This window comes from Dasypus novemcinctus, chromosome 10 (assembly GCF_030445035.2).
Source record: "Dasypus novemcinctus isolate mDasNov1 chromosome 10, mDasNov1.1.hap2, whole genome shotgun sequence".
In the NCBI taxonomy this organism is placed as follows: Eukaryota; Metazoa; Chordata; class Mammalia; order Cingulata; family Dasypodidae; genus Dasypus; species Dasypus novemcinctus.
The window spans coordinates 117,529,530-117,554,005 of record NC_080682.1 but is presented as its reverse complement, the minus strand read 5'-3'; the positions used below and the strand labels follow the sequence as shown (position 1 = coordinate 117,554,005).

Genomic DNA, 24,476 nt, shown 5'->3' with positions numbered 1-24,476 from the left:
AAGGTTAAGTAGGTTTAAGCAAGAAAATTGTTTCACGAGTTGTGAAGGGTCTAAGATTTTTACACTATTTTCAAGTTAATGTGTTAAGCAAACATAGTGATGTGGATGGTGACGGGAGATGCAAAACCCCTGGATCAGAGACAAAGGACTTTATTATTCAAAATAATAGCAGCAGCCAGAGTAACAGCATTTTCACCAGTTCCTGACCCCCAGTTCTCATAGGCAAAGAAGGCTGGAAGATGCCTGCACAGGCAGAGGGTTGCGTTCAAGGAAAGGAACTGTGAGGCTAGGGAACCCAAATCTTTTATAATGAGCAGTAAGCATGACTGTGACGTTTGCCATGGAGAGAGACATTATCTTTATTATGTTGGACAACACACAACCTACTCTTTGCTCCAGAGGGCAACACAGTATCTCTGTCTTCCAAGGCAGTTCACTATACTAATATCCTTGAAAAAATACTCCAGAACAAAGGTAGTCAGTGCTTCCTCTAGAAGATGTGCAGAAATGCAAGAGAACCACAGAGAATTGTCTCCCAACAATTACATGAGCAAATCTGACTTTTCATAAGATCCTTATGGCAGCTTTTGAAATCAGAAGTATTCACACAATTTTGTGTCCTTTACTTCATTTTTGTACATCGTAAGCATTTTTTCAAACTACCATATCACATTTACAATTGTAATTTTTACACAAGTTTTAAACAATTGTATAATATATCCATAATTATCCATAACAATTTGTCTATTCTCCTATTATCGGAAGTATAGTTTGCTTCCAATTTTTGGCAATTATCAAGAAACATCTATTTTAAGATGTGGGTTGTTTGAAAATATAAACTCAGTACACTCTTTGCTGAGGGTAGCACAATAGATGACTGAGAAAGTGTGTGAGAAGGGCAAATGCTGGTGGCAGTTTGTCCAAGCCTCCAGTTTCCAATAAGAGATGGTGCTATAAAAGAATGTCTTCAGCTTGCTTGCAAAGGTTTACAATCTAGTTCAATAAAATATTCAATATATACATAAAAATGGATTTTACTCCCACCAGGAACCTTTTCTGAGACTGAAAATCAATAACTATTATTTGTAAAACCAAAAGATCTTTGTTATATGGAATTCTTACCTGTACAGGGAGTAAGGGACAACAGAGTAGTACGTCAGATGAAACTTTCTGCATCTCTGCCACCAAATAGTTTCTATATAAAATGGACTCAGTGGATTTTTCCTACCTACTTCAAAAATAAATCTTTAGAGTGCTCTTCATATTTTTTAATTCTTAGAAAGTAGTCTGCATGTTTTTAAAGTATTAGTTTACTATGTGACATTAGTTACAATGCTAGATCGTCAAATGTGAAGCTCTCATTTACTGTTGAGGAAAGTCCTTAAGAGGATGAATTGCCCACAATCATAAAATTAAATTAATTCCAGTTATTGGGCATCTTCACATTAAAGGAGCTGTGGTCTGCGCTGTGAGGAACAAGAAGCCAATGACACATTTTTCATACAGAAAAAGCTTCCATTATAGTAGGTGAAGTAGTAATAAGCAATCTGTTATATGGAAAGTGCTATGATAATGATGATAACTGCAATGGAAAGTAAGAAATGTATGTGAATCATCCTCACTGAGCGGGCAAGAAACCATCTCGTGGAAGATGGAGCCTTTGAGTCACAGTATCTCAGGAACATTGTGGCTCATCTTGTGTACTACCTTTCTGGAGCTTGAAGGCCCTTTTCCGTGTCTCTTCCATCCCTCAGACCCTACTTTGTTATCTTCAAGTGCAGGAAACTCCATTTCTTCATGCAGTCCAATCTGCCTTCTAATAGTTCTGGTGATTATAAAGGACTTCTCCGGGCTGAGTTCCTGTCTGCATCCTTTTATCTTCTGCCTAATGATTTTTGTGTTACCTCGTGAGGCCACACAGCGGAAGTCCACTGCCCCTTCCATATGAGGGAACTGCACATTTTATAATTTGCTTACAGTCTACACTTCTCCAGGTTAGACATTGCCAATGCCTTCTCTAGTGACACGCGGGCATGATTAAAAGGCACGTACCATCCCAGTCCTCTTCAGATGGAACAGTTTATTTCAGCTCTATTCCTGTTAAATGGGATTTTTACAAACCCAAAACATTACTCCTAGTGTGGCCCGATTGTAAAAAGTAGAGTAATTCTCCCTTCCCTTGTTCTCTTTGTCACTGTAACCAATGACCAGTTTTTATATCTATGTAACATTCTTGGTTCAGTATGAACTTATTGTCAAATGCATCCTCCACACTTATTTCCCAGCTAATGCTGGTAATTCATGGTTGTTACTACAATATTGAAGGTAACACCTAAGAGAGCAGATAGGAAGTGGGAGGAGGGCAGCCCAGGATGAGGGAGCAATCCATAAAGTCCTTACTACGAATGTACATGAAATGTTTCAAAAAGGCTGAGCTGCCCAGAGTGAATGCACTATAGTGTATGGAGAGGAAGATGGACCTAAAAAGGCAAGTCATGAAATGAGTTGGAATTAGATCATTGAATTTGTGCTTTACGAGATTACCTTGATAGAGGCTTATAAGGACGAATTGGAGAAAAAAATGCCTTGAAGAGAAGGAAATTAGTTAATAATAATGAAAATAATAATAGTAATAATGTTTAGCAATTAATGCACTATGTACTATACCTTGCAGTCTATATGTATTACCTTTGATGTCACACATGCAAAACTTTCCAAGAACTATGAATCTTGTTTTATGGATGAAGAAATTGAGGCTTAGTTAGAAATTGGACTTACCAGAGTAACCCAGATACTTGTGATGGAGTCTGAATTAAATCCAGATCTTCTGACTTTACAGTTTGTTACACTATGGTGATAAACAGTGGTGCTGAGAGAGGAGACCAATGTGAAAATATTCTGGAGGTAGAACCAACGTCACATTATACCTCAGGAGACAGTGGGGGGAAGAATCCAACATAGCTGAGCTTTCCAGCCTGAGAGACCACGAGGACTGGACGGAGATCTCAGACATAGATCAAAGTGCGCGGCTTGTCACCAGAGCAGCTCCTGTCCACCGAGAAGTGCGAAGTTACTGAGAAACTCTCAGGCGTGATGGATATACCCTGACTAACCAATTTCTCTGGCCAAGAGTTGGCAATAAGAGTCAGCCATGTGTTCAGACTATTAAATTTAGGACTACTTTGTCAAGTGATTCAACTTGAACATACTCACATCCATCGTAAATGCGTACTCTACTCAATATATAAATTCAGCCATCTGACACTTGGAAATGGGAGTTGAACTGTTTAATCTCCAGCTGTCAGAATAGAAATGTTCCCTCATATATTTGTGACTCTTCATAAGTAAAGTTGTTAAAATAAAAATTTACACCATATTACCCATGTTAGCTTATAGTCATATATCTTTTGACTTATACAAGGATACGAAAAGAATTAGATAAGCACAGTTGATGAACTTGATTGGACCTTGTTATTAATGTGTAAGTATTTGAAGAAGTTAATGTCAGGGGAAAAGAATATTTTTTTTTAGCCTAGGTAGAATTGGATAACTTGTATTACAGGTTTGTAGAAGTAATTAAGAAAATTAGATAAGAGAAAATTTAAATGACTTTTGGAAAAATATTCTTTATCTGTGAGACTTGATTTTAAAACACCATCTCATATAGCCACAAGAAAAAAAGAACAGAAAAAAGTAAAACCTGCCTTTCAGTTCATTTGATCAAGATTAGCACAAACTCCTAAAAGTTTTTAAAAGAAAATTCTCCATCATCAGGAAATTTATAAGAATGACACAAAATTTCATTAGGCTTTTTTTTTCCTTCCTTGTGAGTCTATGTAAAACTTAATCATAATTTGCCATTTTTGGTACAAAATATGCTCCAGCATACGGAAATTAATAGTTTTCTTGAAAAGACGGAAATTGATTTATAATTACGATTCAACCCAAAACTCCCATATTAAATGCAGATTCCTGCTTTTTTCTTTCAGGGAAAATAAAGGTTACTTATAATACTTACACATTCCTAAAGGATAGTTTTTTCCTGCAAATTCTGGGGGAAGTCAGGATTCAACTACCAATGATTCTCACGGCTTTTCGTTTAGGTAACATTTGCAGTAGTTAAAGTACAGGCTCAGGACATCCTGGAGTAGAATCCTAACTCCATCTCTTACTAGTTTTGTGAACATTTTACCTTTCTGAGCCTTAATTTCCTCATTTGCAAAATGGGGCTATTAAAACCCTCATAGCTGAAATGAGATAATGTATACAAAACAATTAGCAACTGCCTTAGACAAGTAAGTTCCAAATAAGTATTAGGTATTTTAATTATTATTTTATTCTTATGATAACATGTAATTTTTTAAATCCCCACCATGAGAATGTAAACTAAATGACAGAAATTTTTGTCCATTTTATTCACTCTTCTTTCTCTAGGTCCTGAAGTGTCCTTAGCACATCTCAGGCTTGCAGTAAATACTTGAGGAATGAATAGATGAATGAATGAATGGGTTATTTGGTCTCCAATTCTTACAGGATGGCCTGGAGAGACACGTTACTCTCTTTGCCCTTTAGAAAAACCGATGAAAAAATTTATTCAAGTAAATCTTAGATTCTTACTTGTGGAGTAGAAACTCAGAGAATTTCAAGTTTAGAGCAATTCAACATTTTAAATATGGAGTGTTTTTTATTAAAGATCCAATTTGGGGCCAGATTATTTTATTTAAATACCAGTTTACATTAGAAGAGGTGAAGACTTTTAAAAACAAAACACTCTCTCCTTAGAGAGAGTGTCTGCCTTCCCAGGGCTTCTGTGCTTTTCAGTTTTGGTCATCTTCTTGTTTGTTTGCTATTATTTTCCTACGCTGCAAAGACTCAAATCCAATCATTATAAATCATCTGTGGCCCAAAATAGAAGGAATTGACCAAAGGTCAGTTTGCTTCTATGCTGGCAGATGAGCTCAGCTAAAATTGCTTCCATGCTGTCAGATGAACTCAGCCCTGGGTTTGCGGTCTGGCGATGGTTCTCTGGTATCCTCTGAACAAAACAGTTCTGTGATTTCAAGGCTGGAGAGGAAAGCATGACCAGAGATGTATGTCAGTTGTCAGGTAGCTGCCCTTCTTTAAGAGGTGGTGTGTCCCACTGGTCTGAGATCAAATGAAAAGTTTTGCAAAGACCCAGAAATTTAGAATTTATAAAAGCACAACAATTAAGTGTTTAATGACATCATTACCAAACATTCTTGTGCTTTATTTTTCAACCTCTGTATTGGGGGAAGTGGAGGGGAGCAGACAAGTTGGAAGCAAGAGGGGAGTATGATAGGGAGAGCAAGGAAAATAAATACATCTTCCCTGAAATTTTTAAACAACTTTATTGAGATATAATTTATGTACCATAAATGCACCCATTTCAAATGTACAATTTAATAATTTTTAGTAATTGTAACCAGTGGCGCAACCATCACCATAAATCAGTTTTAGAACATCTTCATGCCTCAGTAAGATCCCTTATAACCATTTATAGTTAATCCCCATATCTACTTCCAGCCAACCACTAATCTTTCTCTTTTTTTAGAGATGTATTTTTATTTATTTCTCTCCCCTCCCCCTCCCCCATTGTCTGCTCTCTGTGTCCATTCTCTGTGTGTTCCTCTGTGTCCGCTTGCATTCTTGTCAGCGCACCAGGAATCTCTGTCTCTTTTTGTTTTGTCATCTTGCTACATCAGCTCTCTGTGTGTGCAGTGCCACTCCTGCGTAGGCTGTGCTTTTTTCGTGCAGGACAGCTCTCCTTGTGGGGCACACTCCTTGCGCATGGGTTCCCCTACGTGGGGGACACCCCTACGTGGCACAGCACTCCTTGTGTGCATCAGTGCTGCACGTGGACCAGGAGCCCTTGGGTTTGAACCCATGTGGTAGGCAGATTCTCTATCAGTTGAGCCACATCCACTTCCCCTAATCTAATTTCTGTATCTATAAATTTGTCTTTTCTGGATTAACCCTTTGTATTTATTAATGCTAATTAATCAATGAAAACCTGCCAATAATTAGAGGATATCACAAGAATGTTTGTTTATGGAGTCAGATTTTCCTTTTTTGCTTAACCAAATCAAACATGTGCATCCCATTTTTTGCAAAACTAACTTTAAAAATGACATTCTATTGTATTTGCTGTGAGCATCTCCATGTGAGCAATTAGGATTCTGTAATTTCATGCCCAGCTGCATTGATGGCTTTCAACCTTGTTTAGTAGCATTGACTATGGACAGCAGTAAACTCTGTAACACCCTGTCATGGCTTATTGCTAAAATCGTGTATCTCCAAAACGTTTATGGCCACCGTTTCCACTAGATATTTTCAATAAGACGTGAAGCCATAAATTTGTTAGAGCAGAACAGAATCCATTTATTGTTGTTTTCATATTTTAACTCCATCACATATATTATTCCAAAATTAAGGTTCACCACTGTGGTCTTTAAGAAGTAATAGATTAATTTATTCTTTATTTGCATTGACCTTTTTCATGAATCTGATCTATGGCCTAATAGAGAGTATAGTATTCATTTTTTTCTCCTTTGTCAAGCACATTCTATGCATAGACAATCCCTGGTATGCCTGTTTATTTGATTTTATTAATGCAATCACAAATGTTTTTGTTTGACCAAACTTAATATCCTTACTTTGGAATCCCAGGGAACTAGCATAACAAGGATTCCAATGCTCAATTCAACAGACTGAGATACAGACATACCTTTATCAAGGCAGTTTCCACACTATAAAATAAGCATTATTTTTAAAACGTCTGTTTCCCAACTAGACAGTGAGCTCCTTGAAGGCAGTGACGATGATGTGTTAGCCATTGTACGTCCTCACCCTATGCCCCAGGAGAAAAGTACCGAAAATTCAAAGGGAAATGCATTAAAAATTTTAGGGTAAACAAACAAACAAAAAACAAAAAATTCATTAAAAATAGTCATTTCCTATTTTTGTTTCTTTGAATTTTAACCTTCTAGGCTAAAATGAGATGTCAGTCATCTCTGATAGTACTCATTCTATTTTTTTATTTTTTAATCACTTACCTGTCTCACCCTACAAACTATAAGATCTTTAACCTTGATAGCAGAGCCTTTGCTTGCTTTCTGTTTGTATCTCTCATAATGCCCAGCACAGTGCTAGCTTGTTGACATGGAAATGTTTGATGACTGAATGTGGGATGTCACAGGAAAGCAACAAGGAGAATAATTTAGCAAATGTGGGGTAGTGGATTAAGTAAATTGTGGAATATATGGGTGGCTGCCTGGCAAGGATGTGGTGCTCACTAAATACTGGTCCAATGAGTTTAAGGATGAATAAGGATAAAACTTGATAACATTAAGAAGAGAGTAAAAGTATTTGGAGAACTTACAAACCACTGGCATGCAGTTATCTCCAATAGGGTATTTAACTGGACACCACCCTGAGATAACCAGCATATTGTTCTTAAATGTTTCAAAGAGTCAAGGCAAGGGAAAAAAAATTACTTCAATATGTTACACAGCATGCATTGTCATATTGAAATAATGATCTTGGATTTAAATATTGACATCAAAGAGTCCTGAGAGGAATGAGTTTGGCTGATCCCAAGAGAGCTAGTTTAAATGTGAATTCACAAGTCTTCTTTACTCTATCTTTCATTCAGTAGTCAAAAAATATATACTAAATGCATAGTGTGCATGCCGAGTGTTACACTGGAGTACAAATGAGTCAGTCTGCTTTCAAGAGGCTTATAGTCTAATGACAGAGGCAGGCAATGAAACATGCTGAAGAACAAAGGGCTATATCCCGTGAGACTTATGTGTGACAGATGATTCTTGAAAGAGAGTAGGAAGGCCTTTTGACACTTTAATTATCTCGAGATTACTAACCTTGGGTGTGAAGTATCATTTTGTAATCAGATCCCATGCTTCTTCCCTCAAGGACTGAACCCAGAGAAAATAAGAATCATTAGTGTAGCATATAAAGGTGTAGGTGCTGCAGCTCCCAATGCTGCTGGAATTATGCTTGGAATTATGCCCGTAGTTTGATAAACCCCTGTACTGATAGCTCTTGAAGTCCAGAAACCTGGCTGGATCATCATTTCTAGAAACGAACACAGTTCCAGACACACAGCCAACATTAAATATATGTTTGATGGAAAGAAAGGAAATTTGGGGAGTGTTTTAGTTTTCTAGCTGCTAAAACGAGTATCATGAGATCAGTTGACTTAAACAATGGGAATTTATTAGGTCACGTATTTGAGTTAGGAGAAGTCCAAATTCAAGGTGTTAGCCAGGCAATGCTTTCTCCCCAAAGTCCGTAGCATTCCAGGCCTGGCTGCAAGGGATTCTTGGTCCTTGGCTTTTCGGTCACAGTGAAATGCACGTGGTGGCATCTTCTCTTTCTTCTGGTTTTCATTGACTTCCAGTTTCTTACTTCTCCCATGGCTTCTCTCTAGTCTGACTTTTACTCTGCTTTACTCTGCTTATAAAGGTCTGCAGGAATCCAGATGAATCCACTCCTCAGCTGAAGTAGCATCTTAAAGAGGTCTTATTTACAATGACTCCACACCCACCAGAATGCAGACCAATACCGAGAACATGTCAAAATTGGGGTACACAATTCAAGCCACTGTAGGAGGGAAGGAAGAACGATGAATCTGGGCCCTAGTGATATGAGAAAAATTAAGAAAGAATTGTTGATCCGTTCACTTTATTACCAGTCTTGTAGGATTGTGAGAGTTATCAGTAAAGTATGTGAAGGCATGATGTCATAAAATAGACACTCAATGAGTGATTGATTTACTGTTCATTGTAAAAGTGGAAGTATGACTGGATTATTCTATGTTAAATCTGTTTTCTTATAATCGTATGATCCACAACTCACAGTGCTTCCTACCTCTTTCTCCCATTCCCTGTGCAATCAGCTAACAAGTCACCTTTCAAAGCCAGTTGTAAGCCTCAGCCTAAGATCAGGCCTAAGGATATTTAAGTGGAAATATCTCAGTTATTCTTTTTGGGAAAAGTTGGAAGAGAGCTAGACCAATCCCAAGAGACTTAAGTTTGAGTCTTCCTGTAAGACCGATTTGGGGGCAAGTTTCTTAACTTTCCTGGCTTTAGTTTCTTCTTCTCTAAAACTAAACCAGGGACCTTCTGAGTTCTAGGGTTTGACTCTAAAAATTTCTTATCCATAATGCCTCAAAATAATAAACCTATACATTTTTTTTTCCTGCACACACAGGCTTCTTAGTTCTGTTAACAGTGTCATTCCTATGTGAAAATAAGGGAAATAAGGGCCTTATCAATTAAATGCCTAAAAGCCTTCTGGTATATAAAAAGCTTCCTTTTAAAAATCCTCTGTTAATGCACTCTCTAGCAATAATCTATGTTTTATCTTGAATTCCTCATTAAAATCAGTTTTCCTTTTAGAAGTAGCTGATTCACTGAACAAGTTGACACTTAATAATAGTAAATAATAATTCATGTGGAAAGGGATTTTTTTGATACATGTTCATACATTACTAGGTTCCTTACCTGTATTATTAGACATCTCCTGAGATGCAGTTTGTATACTTAAAAATGTCAGGAAGAATGATGTGCAGCCTGACATCCACAAACAAAATGTGTAAAGTCAGGGATTTGCCTGCTGTTTTAAAACAGTAATTTTCTCCCTGCTGTATCAGGCTTCAGTACCAGTCATATGTTACTTGGGGTCAGTTCACAGGACAAAATACCAGGAATTCTTGCTACTGCTTTAAGCCAAGAGTCTGACATTGAGATTAGATCAGCATTTGCAAGCACATACTGAGTCTCCCAGTTACCTAACAGTGATGAGAAATATTTTAAAGTGGCCTGTGATTTGGCTACCTTATTCATCATGAAACCGTTGTCACAAAGGAGAGTATGAAGAAGTAACAATGTGTCTGTCAACTTGGCTAGGTTGCAGTGTCCAGTTGTTTGGTCAAGCAAGCACCATTACTATGAGGATATTTCACGGATTTAAATCATCAGTCAGTTGACTGCATCTACAGTCAACAAAGGAGATTGCCTTTAGCAATGAGAGAGGACTCAGCCAATCAGCTGAAGGCCCTGAAGGGAGAAATAATGATTTCAGCCTTCAGAAAGAAGAATTTCTATCTCTACGTTAAGCCGCCAACTTCTCCTGGCAAATTTATCAAAACCTTCGTCAGCATTCCCAGCCAGCAGACTGCCCTATGGGATTTAGACTTGACGATCTCCACAGCTATGTGAGCCAATTCCTATAATAAATCTCCTGTATATCCTACCTGTTCCTTTCCACTAGAGAGTCCTGAGTAATACACAGTGTCATGAGAAAACAATGGGCTGTGAATCAGAGCTATGTTTTGATCTCATCTTAACCACATTCTGCTGAGCAATTTAACATCTCTGGGTCTCCTCTGTAAAAAGACTGGAAGTCTATGATGACCTGTTAGGTTTCACATAATAGAACTCCTCTTACGCCACACAGCCAGAGCCAGCTGCCGATTTGTTAGTCAAAAGGTTAGATAAAACGGTCACCATTTTAAAAAGATACTTACATGTCTTATTTATTTAACCTTCACTTAAAAAATACAATTATATAGCAACATAATAAATCAGTAGTTTAGTGGTATTTGAAAGAAGAAATGGGATTTCTCCCAATAAAGCACCTCCAAAAAATGTTTAAGGTACCATGTCATTGCTGACTTTTGATTGAGACTGTTTAACATAAAGTAAAACTACATTTCTAGCATGTTTGGCTATGGCATGAGAAATTTGGAGCCCCCTCAGGTTGATCCTATATTGTTCTGCTTCATGTTAACCCCTGTCTGTTTGTCCAGCCCAGATGATTTCTTCATAGTCCATAATTTTGATTTTGAACAAATTGTTAGCACAGTGTTACGCATTCCCTTACTATTAATCATCAGAACTCACAGTTTGTAATCAATTACCAAGTTGTGTTCTTCATCATCTTTTTATGTATGTGTGATAATAAGATTTTCTCTACTACTATCAATCTCTGGCCACAGTTTATTTCATTTTATATTTCAACATGTCAGTTGACCCTTAATTACTTTATCTTTTAAATTTTTTTTATTTTTAAAAAAGCTTTAGCTTACATAAATGTTACATAAAAATATTCATTAATTACTTTAAAATTTTTGGTACACCAAAAATATTGGTACACCAATGTATTTTAAGTCTAGAAATCTGGAGCCCATTTTTTTAAAGTTTTGTTTAATTTTTCTTGTATAAAGCCCACTCTTAAACAATGCTTTCCAGTTGGATTTCTTTAAATTAGGATGAAACAATAGAAAACTAAGTGGAGAATTCTCTTTATTTTATAATTGTTTTCTGATCTTTAAAGTTGTCCCTGTACTACCTAGTTTGACCTCAATGTTAACTTCATGGTATTATAGTCTTCCCAAATCAGTAAATGTGTTCTTTTTTTTTTAAGATCTATTTATTTCTCTCCCCTTCCCCCCCACCCCGGTGTCTGTTCTCTGTGTCTATATGCTGCATCTTCTTCTCCTTCGTCTGCTTCTGTTGTTGTCAGTGGCACAGGAATCTGTGTTTCTTTTTGCTGCGTCATCTTGTTGTGTCCGCTCTCTGTTGTGGGTAGCGCCATTCTTAGGCAGGCTGGGTGGCTCTCCTTACGGGGCACACTCCTTGCGCGTGGGGTTCCCCTACGCAGGGGACACCCCTGCATGGCAGGGGCCCTGCCATGCCCCTGCATGGCCCCTGCCATGGGCCAGCTCCACACGGGTCAAGGAGGCCCGGGGTTTGAACCGCAGACCTCCCATGTGGTAGACGGACGCCCTAACCACTGGGCCAAGTCAGCTTCCCAGTAAACATATCCTTGATTGAAACAATTCTTTTTTCACACATTCATATTTCATCTTTGTAACATTTAATTAAATCATGTAATTATAAAAACAAGTATACGGGAATAAACAGATTAGAGAATAATCTGATTATTGGCATGCATGCAAGTGATCTGGGAGGAACTGAAAGTTGTGGCCACGGGCACCCCACTTGCTGCAGGTGTTGCTCAGCCTGTTTACAAGGGAGACAATTGGCTAATCCCTTACATGGATGCTGATTAAGAGAGCTTCTACAGTGAAACTGGTGGACTAACTAAACTGGAGGAAGGTCTACGATGATCTGCCACAATGCACAGTCCCTGGCCCTTATTATGATTAATGATTTGGATGCAAATGTAAAAGACATTTTATTGTATTTGAAGATGATTCAAAACTAGATGAAAGAGTGAAGCTTTTTTTCATTAGAGAAGTTGTAGGTTTTCAGAAAAATCATGCAAAAAATACTGACTTCCCATATATCCTCCCTATGATAAACTTCTTGTATTTGCTATAATAGGTGAAAGAATATTTTAATAATTTTACTATATAGTCCATGGTTTGTATTATTTTTCACTGGGTTGTACAGTCCTATGGTTTTTACATTTTTATTCTAGAAACATATATGCCACCTAAAAATTTCACTTTTAACCATATTCAAATATTATAATTCAGTACTGTTCATTTTGTTCACAATGTTGTACTACCATCACCACCATCCACTACAAAATTTTTCCAGTACCCCAAATAGAAACTCTGTACAATTAAGGAATGACATATTTTTAATGTCTATCACATATTAGATGCTCTTTAAGTACTTATTGATGACCTAATGTTAGCTTACCAAACTGAACAACTATGTCAAAATCAATACAATTAAATTTGACAAAGGTGGATATTAATAGTTACATTGAGTTTCAAAAAACTAATGCACTAGTACATGATAAATTTGATTTTGAAACATTTTATGTCATTAATGTTTAAGAGGTTTGTCTGGTTTACCATGAACCTAACGATACATTTCAGTTGCTCTGGCAGGAACATGGAATCCAGGTGGAGAAAAGTCAGCATTTCATTGTACTCTGCCCTGGCCTGACCACATCTAGAGCTCTGAGTTCATTTCTAGGTTCTGCATTTTACATAGAAATCAGAAGAAAAAATTAAGAGCATGTAGGGAAAGATAACTAGGAATCTTGAAAACATCTCATAAAGAAAGAGCCAAAAGTATTAGGAATGTTTATTTGAAGACCTCATTTATCCAATAGCTATTATGGACAGATAAGTGTTACGTCAAAAGAAGAAAGAACTTTTTAATAATTATGGCTGTCCCACTACAAAACATATTCTCAATATGTAACAGGCACGTCAAGCTCACCTTGCCCAAAACCAAACTTAATTATATTTCCCTATCCACGTATAGGCTTCTTGGTTCTGTTAACAGTGCCTTGATCTTCTCATTCAATAACAGAATTCTCAAGCCATTCTTTCTCCCCCTGCCCTATACTGACAGCAAAGTCTATATAATTCTGAAGGTTTGTTTAGAGATTCTAGAAGAGAGAACAGTTACACCTATACCCTGAGAATAATAGGCTCTTTCTGTCTAGGAGAGTCTTGCTTTCAGAAAAAGGCCAGATATATCTACCCACCTAGACCATTGGAATCAATTCTGGAGATTAAAGTGCTTCAGCACAACCCCTTCTTACTCATTTCTGGATATATTACCTCCAAATGTCTATAATTTATCCCCCTTAATTCCAACAGCCATTGTACAAGTTTGGGCACTAATTTTCTGTATCATAACATTTTAGACTAAATTTTCCCCTTTTCTTCCATTGTCTAGATTATATTCAGGTTTACCTTTCTAAATCTTAGGTGTCGCCATGTCATTCCTTTCCCCCGATACATAGCAGCTTTGGAAAGCCAACCACTGCCAGCAAGCTAAGCCCAAGCTTCTTGGCAGGGTTTTCATTGCCCCGCATGACCCACCCCATCAACTTGCCGAGACTTACCTTGGGCCACTCTGCTCTTGCCAAGTCAGCCACATACTTTTGCCTCTCCACAACCTCGGTCATGCTGTTCTAGTTTCTAAGAATGCCTCCTTTCCCTTCTCCACCCTTTAAAATAGCTATGCCTCCTTCTAGATGCAACTTAGCTGGTTTGCCTTTCAGAAATACCTGGAGATTTATTGAAAAAAATTTTTGTATTTGAAAAGGGGTCAAATTTTTTATTTGATTTCACCATCCTCTTTATCGTCAGGTATTACTGAGTACTGTACTGTTAAGGAAGCAAAGAGTCATGTACATGGAGAGAGGGGGAGGAAGAGAGGCTAAAGGAAGAATACAAAAATCAAGAGAGAAGCAATAAATTATGGATACAAGGTATTTAAGAGAAAGGTGAGGAGTTAAGTATGACAAGGAGAGATACAAGTTCTTCAGAAATGAGTGAAGAAACAGACCATTTTGAATACACAATGGGGCTCTATACATCAAATATCTTTATTTTTCAGTTCATTAGTAAAGAACATAGAAAACACTTCTTGTGCTTTTCATTAAAACAACTGTTTTAGTATTACAATATATCAGAAAGACCACTTATCCTGTCTCTCACTGTTTTAGAGAAAGCGAAAATTAAAAAGTCGTTTACTACCACCAGCTAGGTCCTTTGTGCTCCATGTGTAACAGAATAATTTCAATTCGATGCTGAAAATACATTTTTAATTAATACAGAATTAGGAATGCTCTTTCACCACCATCAAATGCTTGAGAGTTCTTGGAAATCAGAGAGTCCTTGGCTGGAGACTATTACGCTCTGGCTCAGGTTTCATCAGCGACAACATCTCTAAAACGGCCACAGAGCTGGTGCCTTCTCTGGGCCTTGTAAAGCCTCAGTGAGATGTGCTTCCACGGTCACCCAATTTAGCATACTTCAGCCAAACTACCTTAAGACGGAGGTGGTGGCACAGGTTTCCTCCCCGGTGACAGGAACTTCTTCCCTAAGCGTACTGTCGTGACCTGATACTGGTTCTTCCTCATACTTGCCCTCCTCACCATCAATTATTCTCACTTAAGTCCTCAAGAAAGTTCAAGTAGTGTAGCTAGGACAAAGATGCCCCTCTATTAAGTGATCTTTATAAAAATGATGTTCAAAAGCCATTGACATGAAAGTTGGACATACATGTTGAAAATGACGGGTGGTATTTTATGCAAACAAATTATCACTACTATTCAGTGAGACTTCAGCATTTCCTAAGAGAATGCACCAAGTCCTTTCTATGAGTTAACCACAGAGCTTTTATCTCACCTTTCTGTAAGGCGGCATGGCTTATCTCAGAGAAGAAGGCTCTTTGGGGCCAGCAAATCTAGCAATCCACACTTGCCACCTACAAGTAAGCTGTGAGACCTTGAGCTTTAATTTCATTTCCTCCAAAATGGACAAAAGATCTAGTTTTCACTGTTCCAAGTTTAGAAGAGGTAAGGCATGGGGAGGGAACATGATTCATATTATTCATCATTCAGTCATTCATTCATTCATTCCAAAGGCCATTGATGAAGCATTCTTCTATGGGCCATCCCTGGGCTGAGAACATAGAGCTGGAAAGCCCACACAACTTCATAGGAGAAAGGCAAGAAAATAAATGCAGGGATTCTCAACCCTGGGTGCTCTTATGGACACATTTGAGAAGATGAGATGGGGCACAAAGCAACGAATTGTCAGCTGTACTGATATGTGGGGAAAACATATAGTGGAATGTTTCACAGAAGAGATGTTTGTGTCTAGAAAAATGATAGAAGTAAGGGCCATGCTGGGCACTTGGAGGCAGGGTTTAGAAGACAAAGAACTTCGCAGGCACTTAGCTCTCCTACGTTGGAATCTTTAAGTTTTAAGTTCTCTTTCCTCTCCTTTCTACTGCAGTTCTCAGAATTCCATCCAGCTTGCTTGCCTCTCCACCTGAGGAAGTAAATCAGCCAGGCACTTGTTACTTGTAATTAGTCACGGTAGTGCTAGCAACAAGTTGCCTATGTAGTTTATAATATGGAAAGGGAAGATTATCTTCCCAAGAGGAAGACTTTTGAAGTTTTAAAAATACAGTAATTACAGCCATCAGGTAGCTTCTAGCACCTACTGCAGGTAGTCCTTAGACATTACTATTCAGGAATAACAAAAATTCCTTTATGTCTGTAGGTATCTATTTAGTACAATAAGAGGATAATTACATGTTGTAAAAGGCTCTGTTTGTTCCAAATTTATACTCTAAGAGAAGTTGTCTGACTTTGCATGCGTAATATAAAAAGATTTAATTTCTCTGACCACTTTACGGTAACTTTTGCATTTAATTTAAATGTTACTAAAACTCTAAAAGGGACATTGATGAAAGAGTTTAGGGCAGAATAATAAAGGCAATAGCTATAAGGTAGTGATTAGTAAAGTGAGATTACGGAACATTTCTTTATTTTAATTATAGGGGTGGGCTATTGGTGAGAAAGCTGTCGGGGATTCCAGTTACTCATTAATCTTGGTTAGTAGCTTCATTGATCCCTACCAAGTAGAACTGTAGTTCAAAACTAGTGGGCAAGAAATGATAAAGGAAAAGACAATTTGCACAAAAGCAATACAATTAGCAAATAAGCATACAGAAAAATTATTCTAACTAATAAATTTTGTTATGTGTCTATATTATCACTTTGAACCTATTAAATGATCAAGTTTTTAAAATTATAATGTTAGTTCTTATGAGATTGTAGTGAAGCTGGTGCAGATCTATATTTTCAGGACTAATAAAATTGATTCAAAGCTTTTAAAATGTAATATAATAACACAAATCAAGAGTCTAGTATGTTTCCACTTTTAGGAATGAATCCAAAGGAAACTATCAAATAATAAAAACATAATTGATATTAATATGTTCATTACAGTATTGTTTATAATAGTAAAACAATCGAAACAACTCCATATTAACAAAAAAGGAAGATTAAATATATTTTCATAGTAAGTAACATTATATAACATCAAGATAATAATTACAGAGAACCTATGGGAAATGCTTAAATTTTTTAATGTTAGGGGAAAAAATTAGGATATGAAGTTATACTTGTTCTGTGTATATTTTGAACTATGTGAAACAAATGAGAACATTTAGTCAGGATGACAGAGTTGACAGTGTGCACACTTGCCAACACAGTAGGTTTGAATTCTGCAAATTCAACATTTGCAACCTGTTGATTGCTGACAAGTTGTTGTAGAATTTGAGAGAGGTTCAATTATTTGCGTATAGAGAGGCCAGGACTCAGGAATGATTTTGAGAAGGAAAAATGGTTTATTGACGGCCGGCAGGACTCGGGAGCTTTCCGTTTGAATCCCGAGCCCTGAACAAGATTTTCAAATGTCTTTTATACAGAGAGGAAAGGCCAAATGGTCCCTTTGTTTCAGTTCTCAATAGGCTTCAATTAGCATATATATCTTCCACATCTTAGGTAAGCTTTTAGCATGGACTCCAGACATTCTAGATAAGCTTTTAGCACATTTGGTTTGCATTTCCCCTAAATACTTAAAGTTTATAGCCCTTGCATTGTTAAACTGTTTCCTGGGACTGGAGTCGTTGCCATTGTCACTAAGGGCAGAACTGCAGCCTCTTACTGTTCCACACCCACAAGTCAAACAGCTTAGGTTATCTCTGAAGAGACAAAGAGCCTCCCACCCATAACCCACATCAAAGTTACTTAAATTCTGCTTGTTTTATTTTCTTGTATTTAAAATGGAAATAATCACAACTATCTTATAGGACAGCTGTGAGAATGAAATAACTTTGTAAAGTCTGAGAGAAAGTAATGGAATGATGGGCTTATTGTTTCCTTTCTCTGACTTCCACTGATTTTATAATGTTGTTTAGTAATAGACAGTGTCCTTTCACTGGATATTGGTGACCAAGTTTATATTATACCCAAAAATATTCATCACGTGGCCTTGATGTATGATTAACAAAAAGGATCTGAGTAATTATTCTTATTTAGTGCTACTCATCTCAGAGTACACACTGCTAAATAATATGAGATTGTTAAGCAAACACACAATTTTGCCATAGGGTAAATGCTGCACTCATTGACTCCTTAGAACTAGTGTCCTGACTTTACAGACGGGAAAGTGATAAGAGAGGTGTGCGTCACTGTACTAGTTCCCAGAGCTGCCATAACAAACCACTACAAACTGGCGACTTGCCTGAAATTTATTCCTCCACAGCATTGGGGGCGAGAAGCTCCAAATCAAGGTGTGGGCACGCCCGGCCCCTCCACCGCACACGAGGACAATCGGGGAGAAGGCCTGCCTGTCCCTTCCAGCTGCTTGGGCTCAGGGCAGGCCGGGGCTGGGGCCTGCGTCATTCCAGTCCCTGCTCCGTCTCTCTCTCTTCTCTTCTAAATTGGATTTATGGACGTCCCTAATCCAGAATGACTCATCTAGAGACCCTTGACTTAATTACATCTACAAAGGCCAAATGAGGTCGTAGTCACAGGTTGCAGGAGTAGGACATTCCTATTTCTTTTTTTTTTGGGGGGGGTGGTGCAGCAGTTCGATCCTCTACAGCGACTTAATCAAAGGCACACAGAGATACGTGATGGAGCCGGGATTTGAACCCACGTAGTCTGGCTGCGTGATCCCAACTCCCAAAGGCCACGCTGCCTCTCCTTCGGTTTAATTGAGCATCTGTGGTGCTTGACGCTGTGAGGGCCAGGAAACAGGGACCCTGTCCTGAGCCTGAAGGCCATTCTCTAGGCGTAGCTACTTGCCCTAAATCCCGTTCCTTCACCTTCAGCAAGCGTCATCACGTCACAACTGAAGGCTCACCAGGAGACACCTCTTCTCACCCACCACGACCAAGGTTCTGAAAAAACAAATCTCCGCTTGGCTCTCTGTGACAATGTCAGTGTTTTCAAAGTGCTGGGAAATCCCAGAGCTTTGCCAAGCTGCCTGATGTCCTGCAAGCATTTGACTCGGCTTCCTCTTTATACACACCTATAACCTTCACATACCACATGTAAGTGTAAATTTACAACTAAAATTGGTTAATATCTTATCCATTCCAATACATTGCATCCTACATTTTAACACATAGGAAACCCACCACATGTTAATTTTTACTGTTGGATGGTTATTGTGCAACTCTGAGATGGAAACTACCCCTGTCATCTCTTTTTAATTAAAGAATATTGATATTACAAGGCAAATTTTTTCAAATCTGAAAAATTCTTACTATTTAGGAGGTGATGTATAGCTTATCAGATAAGAGCAATGGCTCTAGAATCAAACAGTCCAAAGGTCCTTTCAAGCACAGCTATTTACCATGTGGCTTAGGACAAGTTTCTAAATCTCTCTGTACCTCAATTTCCTCATCTGTCAAATGAGAAGAGTGGCAGTATGTACTTTACAGAATTGCAAGAATTAAAAGATGTAAATATATAAAGCACACAGAAAAATGACTAGAGCAATGTAAGTGCTCAATAAATGTTAGATATCATAATTTTTATTACAACTATTTATCTAAAAATAGTATTTTCTTGGTACCATGAAATCAAAACAAAATATGTAAATATACTGAATTCTATAGTTGATCAAAAACTGAAACTGGAAGTCTCACTTTTTTCAAGTTTTTTTGTTCATTAAGCAGCTGAATTGTTCTTATTGCTTAATTTTACAACTAAGTGTTGAAAATTTGAATTCTTAAATTTATACTAATTCAAGATCATTTCTATGATTTACAAATTGAATCTATGTAAAATTTTGCTAAGAAAAAGATCCTCTGTTGCTTAATTTTTTTTGTACATTCCATTATAATGGAATTTGTGTTGATACTCTACCTTGTCTCATTCCAATGGGGGAGAAATTACCTTTCCCAAATATTTGTTTCATGTCTGCCTGTCATTTACTTTTGAATAATACATGTTGAAGTCAAATTATAAGGAAACAAACCTCTTATCTGGTAGACTGCTTGTGTTTGGGTGCATTATTCTACTTATGACCAAAGCATAATGATTTAATCTTTAATTTCTTTCAAGATTAGTTCTTTCCTTGACAATAGAACTGATTAGAATATGCTAAGACATTTAAAATAAATGATCTGTGATTATCTTTTCTTTCTTTTCTTTCAGTCATTCCCAACACAGCACTGCAACCCGCCAGCCCTCGGTGACTCTCCAACGAGCCATCTCCCTGGAAGGGTAAGATAAGAATATACTGGGGCTTCCCCTTAAATGAAGCTGGAGAGCTCATCTCTCTGAGCATAAAGAAACTCTTCCCCCGCTCCCTTCCTCTCATTTCTTTCAATCAGCAAATATCTATGAAGCTTGTGTCATGTGCCAGGCTCTGTGCTAGGTTCTGGATTTAAAGTCAAATAAGATACCTTCTTTGCCATCAGGGTGCTCACTGCCTAGTGGGAGTGCAAGTTTACTTGCAGTTCAGTGTAAAGCATATACAAGACCTATGTGTAAGAGATTAATGAAGGATCAAGGAGGGGTACCTGGCTCAGACTGGGCATCAAGGGGGAGTGGGAAGCAGATCAGAATGGTTTCATACAGGGTATAACGCTCCAGCTCAGTTCTGAAGCATCTGTGAATGTATGTCCAACAACATTGCAAGGAAGGGCACTTTGGGCAGAAGAAAGAACATTTGCAGAGACGTGAACATGAGGGCAAACATAGGATACCAAAAAGTCATTGAGTGTTTCAATGCTTCTCCCAGGGTGTGTAGGCAGTGGATCAGGAGATGAGAATGGAGGTGTTGGCTGGGCATGCTTATATGCAGAATACTTATTATTTTGTTTCTAAATTCCCCATTCAGGTAATTGAAAGATGGGGATAGGTCACTAATATGTCATTCCACTTGTCTTATAATTGCAACTGGTTTACTTAGAACATTTAAATTTATTAATGCATAAAACCGAATTCCCTAGGCAAACATGCATATCATCATACAAGGCTCCGGTATATCTCTCCTTGCATTGTTGTGAAACATTTGTTAGAAACTATGAAAGCGCTTCATCAAAATACTACTACTTCCTACATACTATAACCCATATCTTCCATTTGGTGTATTTCTCTCCAACCCACCCAATTATTAACACCCTATATTAGTATTATATATTTGTTATCATTGAGGAGAAAATGTTCTCATATTTGTCCTCTTAACCACAGTCTATTATCCGCCACTGGATTCCCTGTGTTGGACAGTCCCATGCTTTGTACAATCCATTCCAAGTGTACATTCAGTGGCTAATTTACATTGAATAAGGATTTGTTAAAGCAATCAGGAAGTGGAATCTTTACTAGATTTGGGGAGGAATATTCCTATATACATAGGGAATAATAATTTGTGGAAGCAATCCAAATCATTGAGTCAATTCATTTCTGAATTAGTATATATTGGAAATATTTAATTATCAAGATTATATTTAAAGGCTTATTTAAATCATCTTCAATAATAACCTAAGACTTTTCTATATATCAGCTTCTCCTTACCTTTAAGAGAATTTAGGACCAGAATAAAAATGCTCTTACATTTCTGATATGTAAATCTCTTGGCGAGTTAAAGGCAAAAAGTCCACTTCAATACACAAGAGGAAATAGTCTCCCCAGTCTTTGAACATTCTCCCGTTGAATTTGATGATGCTCATCGATCGGAGCTAATGCCAGTGCCAGTTTGAACAGTGTTGTGGCCGCATCCTCCAATCCACCACCTTTAATTTCCTCTTCCTGTGAGCACCACAGTTTAGAAGAACTCTTCCACAAAACACGGGTCTGGCCACATCTGCCAAAAGACCGTGTTCAGTTTGGAATTCTGCAAGTTAAACACGATATGTGGAAAGTGAAAGGCCCAAGGAAAGGACATCTGGAGTTAACACAGAGGTGGCACGGCATGCTAACTAAAAAACAGTAACAGGCTAGGATTCTGTGGCTTGAGGAAGAGGGCATCATCAAGTACTTAATGAGACCTTCCTACATTAAAACGTGCAACTTGTTGAGAATAAACTATTGCAATTTCATGACTATTCCTTTAAAAGAAGGGACAAGAAACTAACATTTATTGAGTTTATTAGGTGCTAGGCTCTCTCTCTCTCTGCAACTATATCTATCTCTGTATTTATCTTACCTGATTTTCATCAGCAAATGGCCTATGATAATTACCTTTTTTCCTAAACCTTGAATCTCAGGTTAAGTAATATTTCCCAAGGACAGTTACATAGGAAGTAGTTTAGTCTGAATTTGAGTCAAGTCTGACTCCACTGTACAACTTTTTCCTCTGTAATGTGGTATGAAAGGACTTTATTGAGCTGGCGAGCACTAGTCACACCATTCATACACCACATTCAAGCTAAGTTACACATAGTGAAGAATTCCCTGCCCTCAAAAGTAAAAAAGAACTAGAACTGGCTAATCAGGAGAAATCATCAAAAAGAATCAATAGCCTGATGTTTCACCTGGTTCTGAGGTCAGCTGTGCTCTGTGACTGGGGGTGCTGCTTTTGGAAGAGGTGAGGACTTGGGAGGTGGGGGAGTGAGCCCACCCCTTGTCCCTACCTCACCTTCCTTGTTCCTTATGAATATCTGCTTTGTATCTCTCAGGATGGTTATCATTCCACGTTTTCATCCTTAGCACAAAGACTTCCTCCAGCTAAGCTAAATGACTGCATTTCCTTCTAAAGCTATTTCTAATCTTTTTCTTTCATCTTATTAACAGAGGCTTATTAGCATTTACTAATAAACATTTTGCACTGAGTTTTCCACTAGAATAAAATGAACTCTTTGATAGGCTTAATCACCAATTCTAGTTCTCTGATAAGACAGGGCCAAAAACGTAATGCTTTCCCTGACTTCAAAACACCAGTGACTCCCTTTCTGAAAAAGTCACTGCTTTTGATCAGTTAATAGCTGGTTCACCCGTAACTGTGCCAGGCATGACAAGACAGAATCACATCTCCATTAACCACGTGAACGCGGTGCTTCAGGTTCAAGTTGACAGATGCAGTCCACATGTTAATTCCCTCTTCTGAGATCCCATTAAAAGGAAGCTAGTGGAACCCGCAAGGGACAATCCTATAATAATGAAGGAAATAGGAGGGGAAGTCAAAGGCCAAAAGTTTTAGCACATTTCCAGAAGACAAAAAAGAAGATGAAACAACAAAGAAATCCCAGCCTAGATCACCGAGGGAGGTGCTAGATGACGCCCACCTTACACTTCATGTGAATGGCTCTACCAGGACTTGTGCTGCAGGGATGCCACCCACAAAAAGCCCCACCTCAATACAGCAGCAATGTGTGCAGGAGGCCTCCAGCTCAGGAGGGAGCACATCTTCCTTGGACAACCCTGGAAACTCAGAGACTACAGGATAATGACAACAGATGGGACTCAGAGTCAGGTTTGCAAACAGGACTGGAGATGCCCCGCTCAGCATGCACACCCCTACATACAGAATAACTGCCAGGCAAGTACACACCACTCCACGGATAAAGGCGGAGTAGATATCCTTCCTCTCTAAAGAAATAGAATCCCCCTATTGTGGCACCTACATACAGTTAGAGTATTGGGCTCCACAGCAAAGCCCTTTACAATGTGCCAGTTGGAGAGAGTTCCAGTTTTGCTCTCCTAACCTGAAGCCTTTCAGTTAAAAAGCCTTGCCTTTATGGCCAGCACCTCCTGCCAGCCTTGCTACCATTTCATTCTTAAATATGGACAGACGAGCATGCCACCCACCATTTTAACAAAGCCTGCAGAATGACTGAGACAAAATTAAAACACATATACACAGGGAAAAGTCTATCTCAAGGAAACAGGGGTCATTCTGAAAACAATAGAATTCAAAGAAATGTTCTAGTATCTTAAACAATATGGAAGTTACCACTAGAATTAAAACTGAAATGGTTAGAAGTGATTGCCTCTGGAAAGTCAAGTAGGATTCTCAAGGGAAGTTACACAAATTGAATTCTGAGCAATATGTTTGGAATTAGGCAGAGGTAAAAGAAGAAAATCACATGCAAAAACCTAGAAGTACTTTGCTAACACTGCTAAGACTATCTTCAGCTGCTTAAATAGCTCTCTTTCATCCAATAAAGGGCATACGTTTGCTTTATGTTACCTTAGAAGGTCATTTTAGCAACTACATAGGGACATAATTTTCTCATACCTAGCATTTTCACATCAATGAAATAGCTGCCTTGGAAGGTTTTGACTGCCCTTTTGAATGGCATTGCACAAGAAATAGGATGACTGTCTTTAGGGATATTATCGAAGGAATTTCTTATGGAATAAATGGTGTGTTTGACTCCAACCGAAAATCTCTTCTAACTGCAGAAGTCTGTGAGTGGAGAACAAAAAGCTTGCTTGCCTATGAACAAGTATATCTAAAGAAACCCAGACACTCAGGTTAACTGGTCTGGGGTAATAGCTCTTACCACAGGGATAGCTGTGAACTCCTGTTTGGCACAAGAGACCCCCTTCTCCAAACTTAGGCCATTCACAAGATTCCAGGCTCTTGAGACCACAACACTATGGTGCTAGAAAGTCTCTAGTTTCCCATGTTGGGCCTGAGCAGGTTTCCTGTCTAAGCAGCACTCTGGGAACAAGAT

The 24,476-nt window shown here is 38.1% G+C and overlaps 1 protein-coding gene across 36 annotated transcripts in view; it reads left to right on the top strand.

Moving 5' to 3' along the window:
• The window catches only part of DLG2 (discs large MAGUK scaffold protein 2), a 2,400,703-nt gene that overhangs the window by 1,917,751 nt on the left and 458,476 nt on the right, over positions 1-24,476 (top strand). For all 36 annotated transcript variants that reach the window (XM_058306073.2, XM_058306075.2, XM_058306074.2 and 33 more), the window contains one exon: positions 20,008-20,076. In XM_058306073.2, coding sequence (XP_058162056.1) covers positions 20,008-20,076 — 69 coding nt within the window. The remainder of the gene's footprint in view (positions 1-20,007; positions 20,077-24,476) is intronic.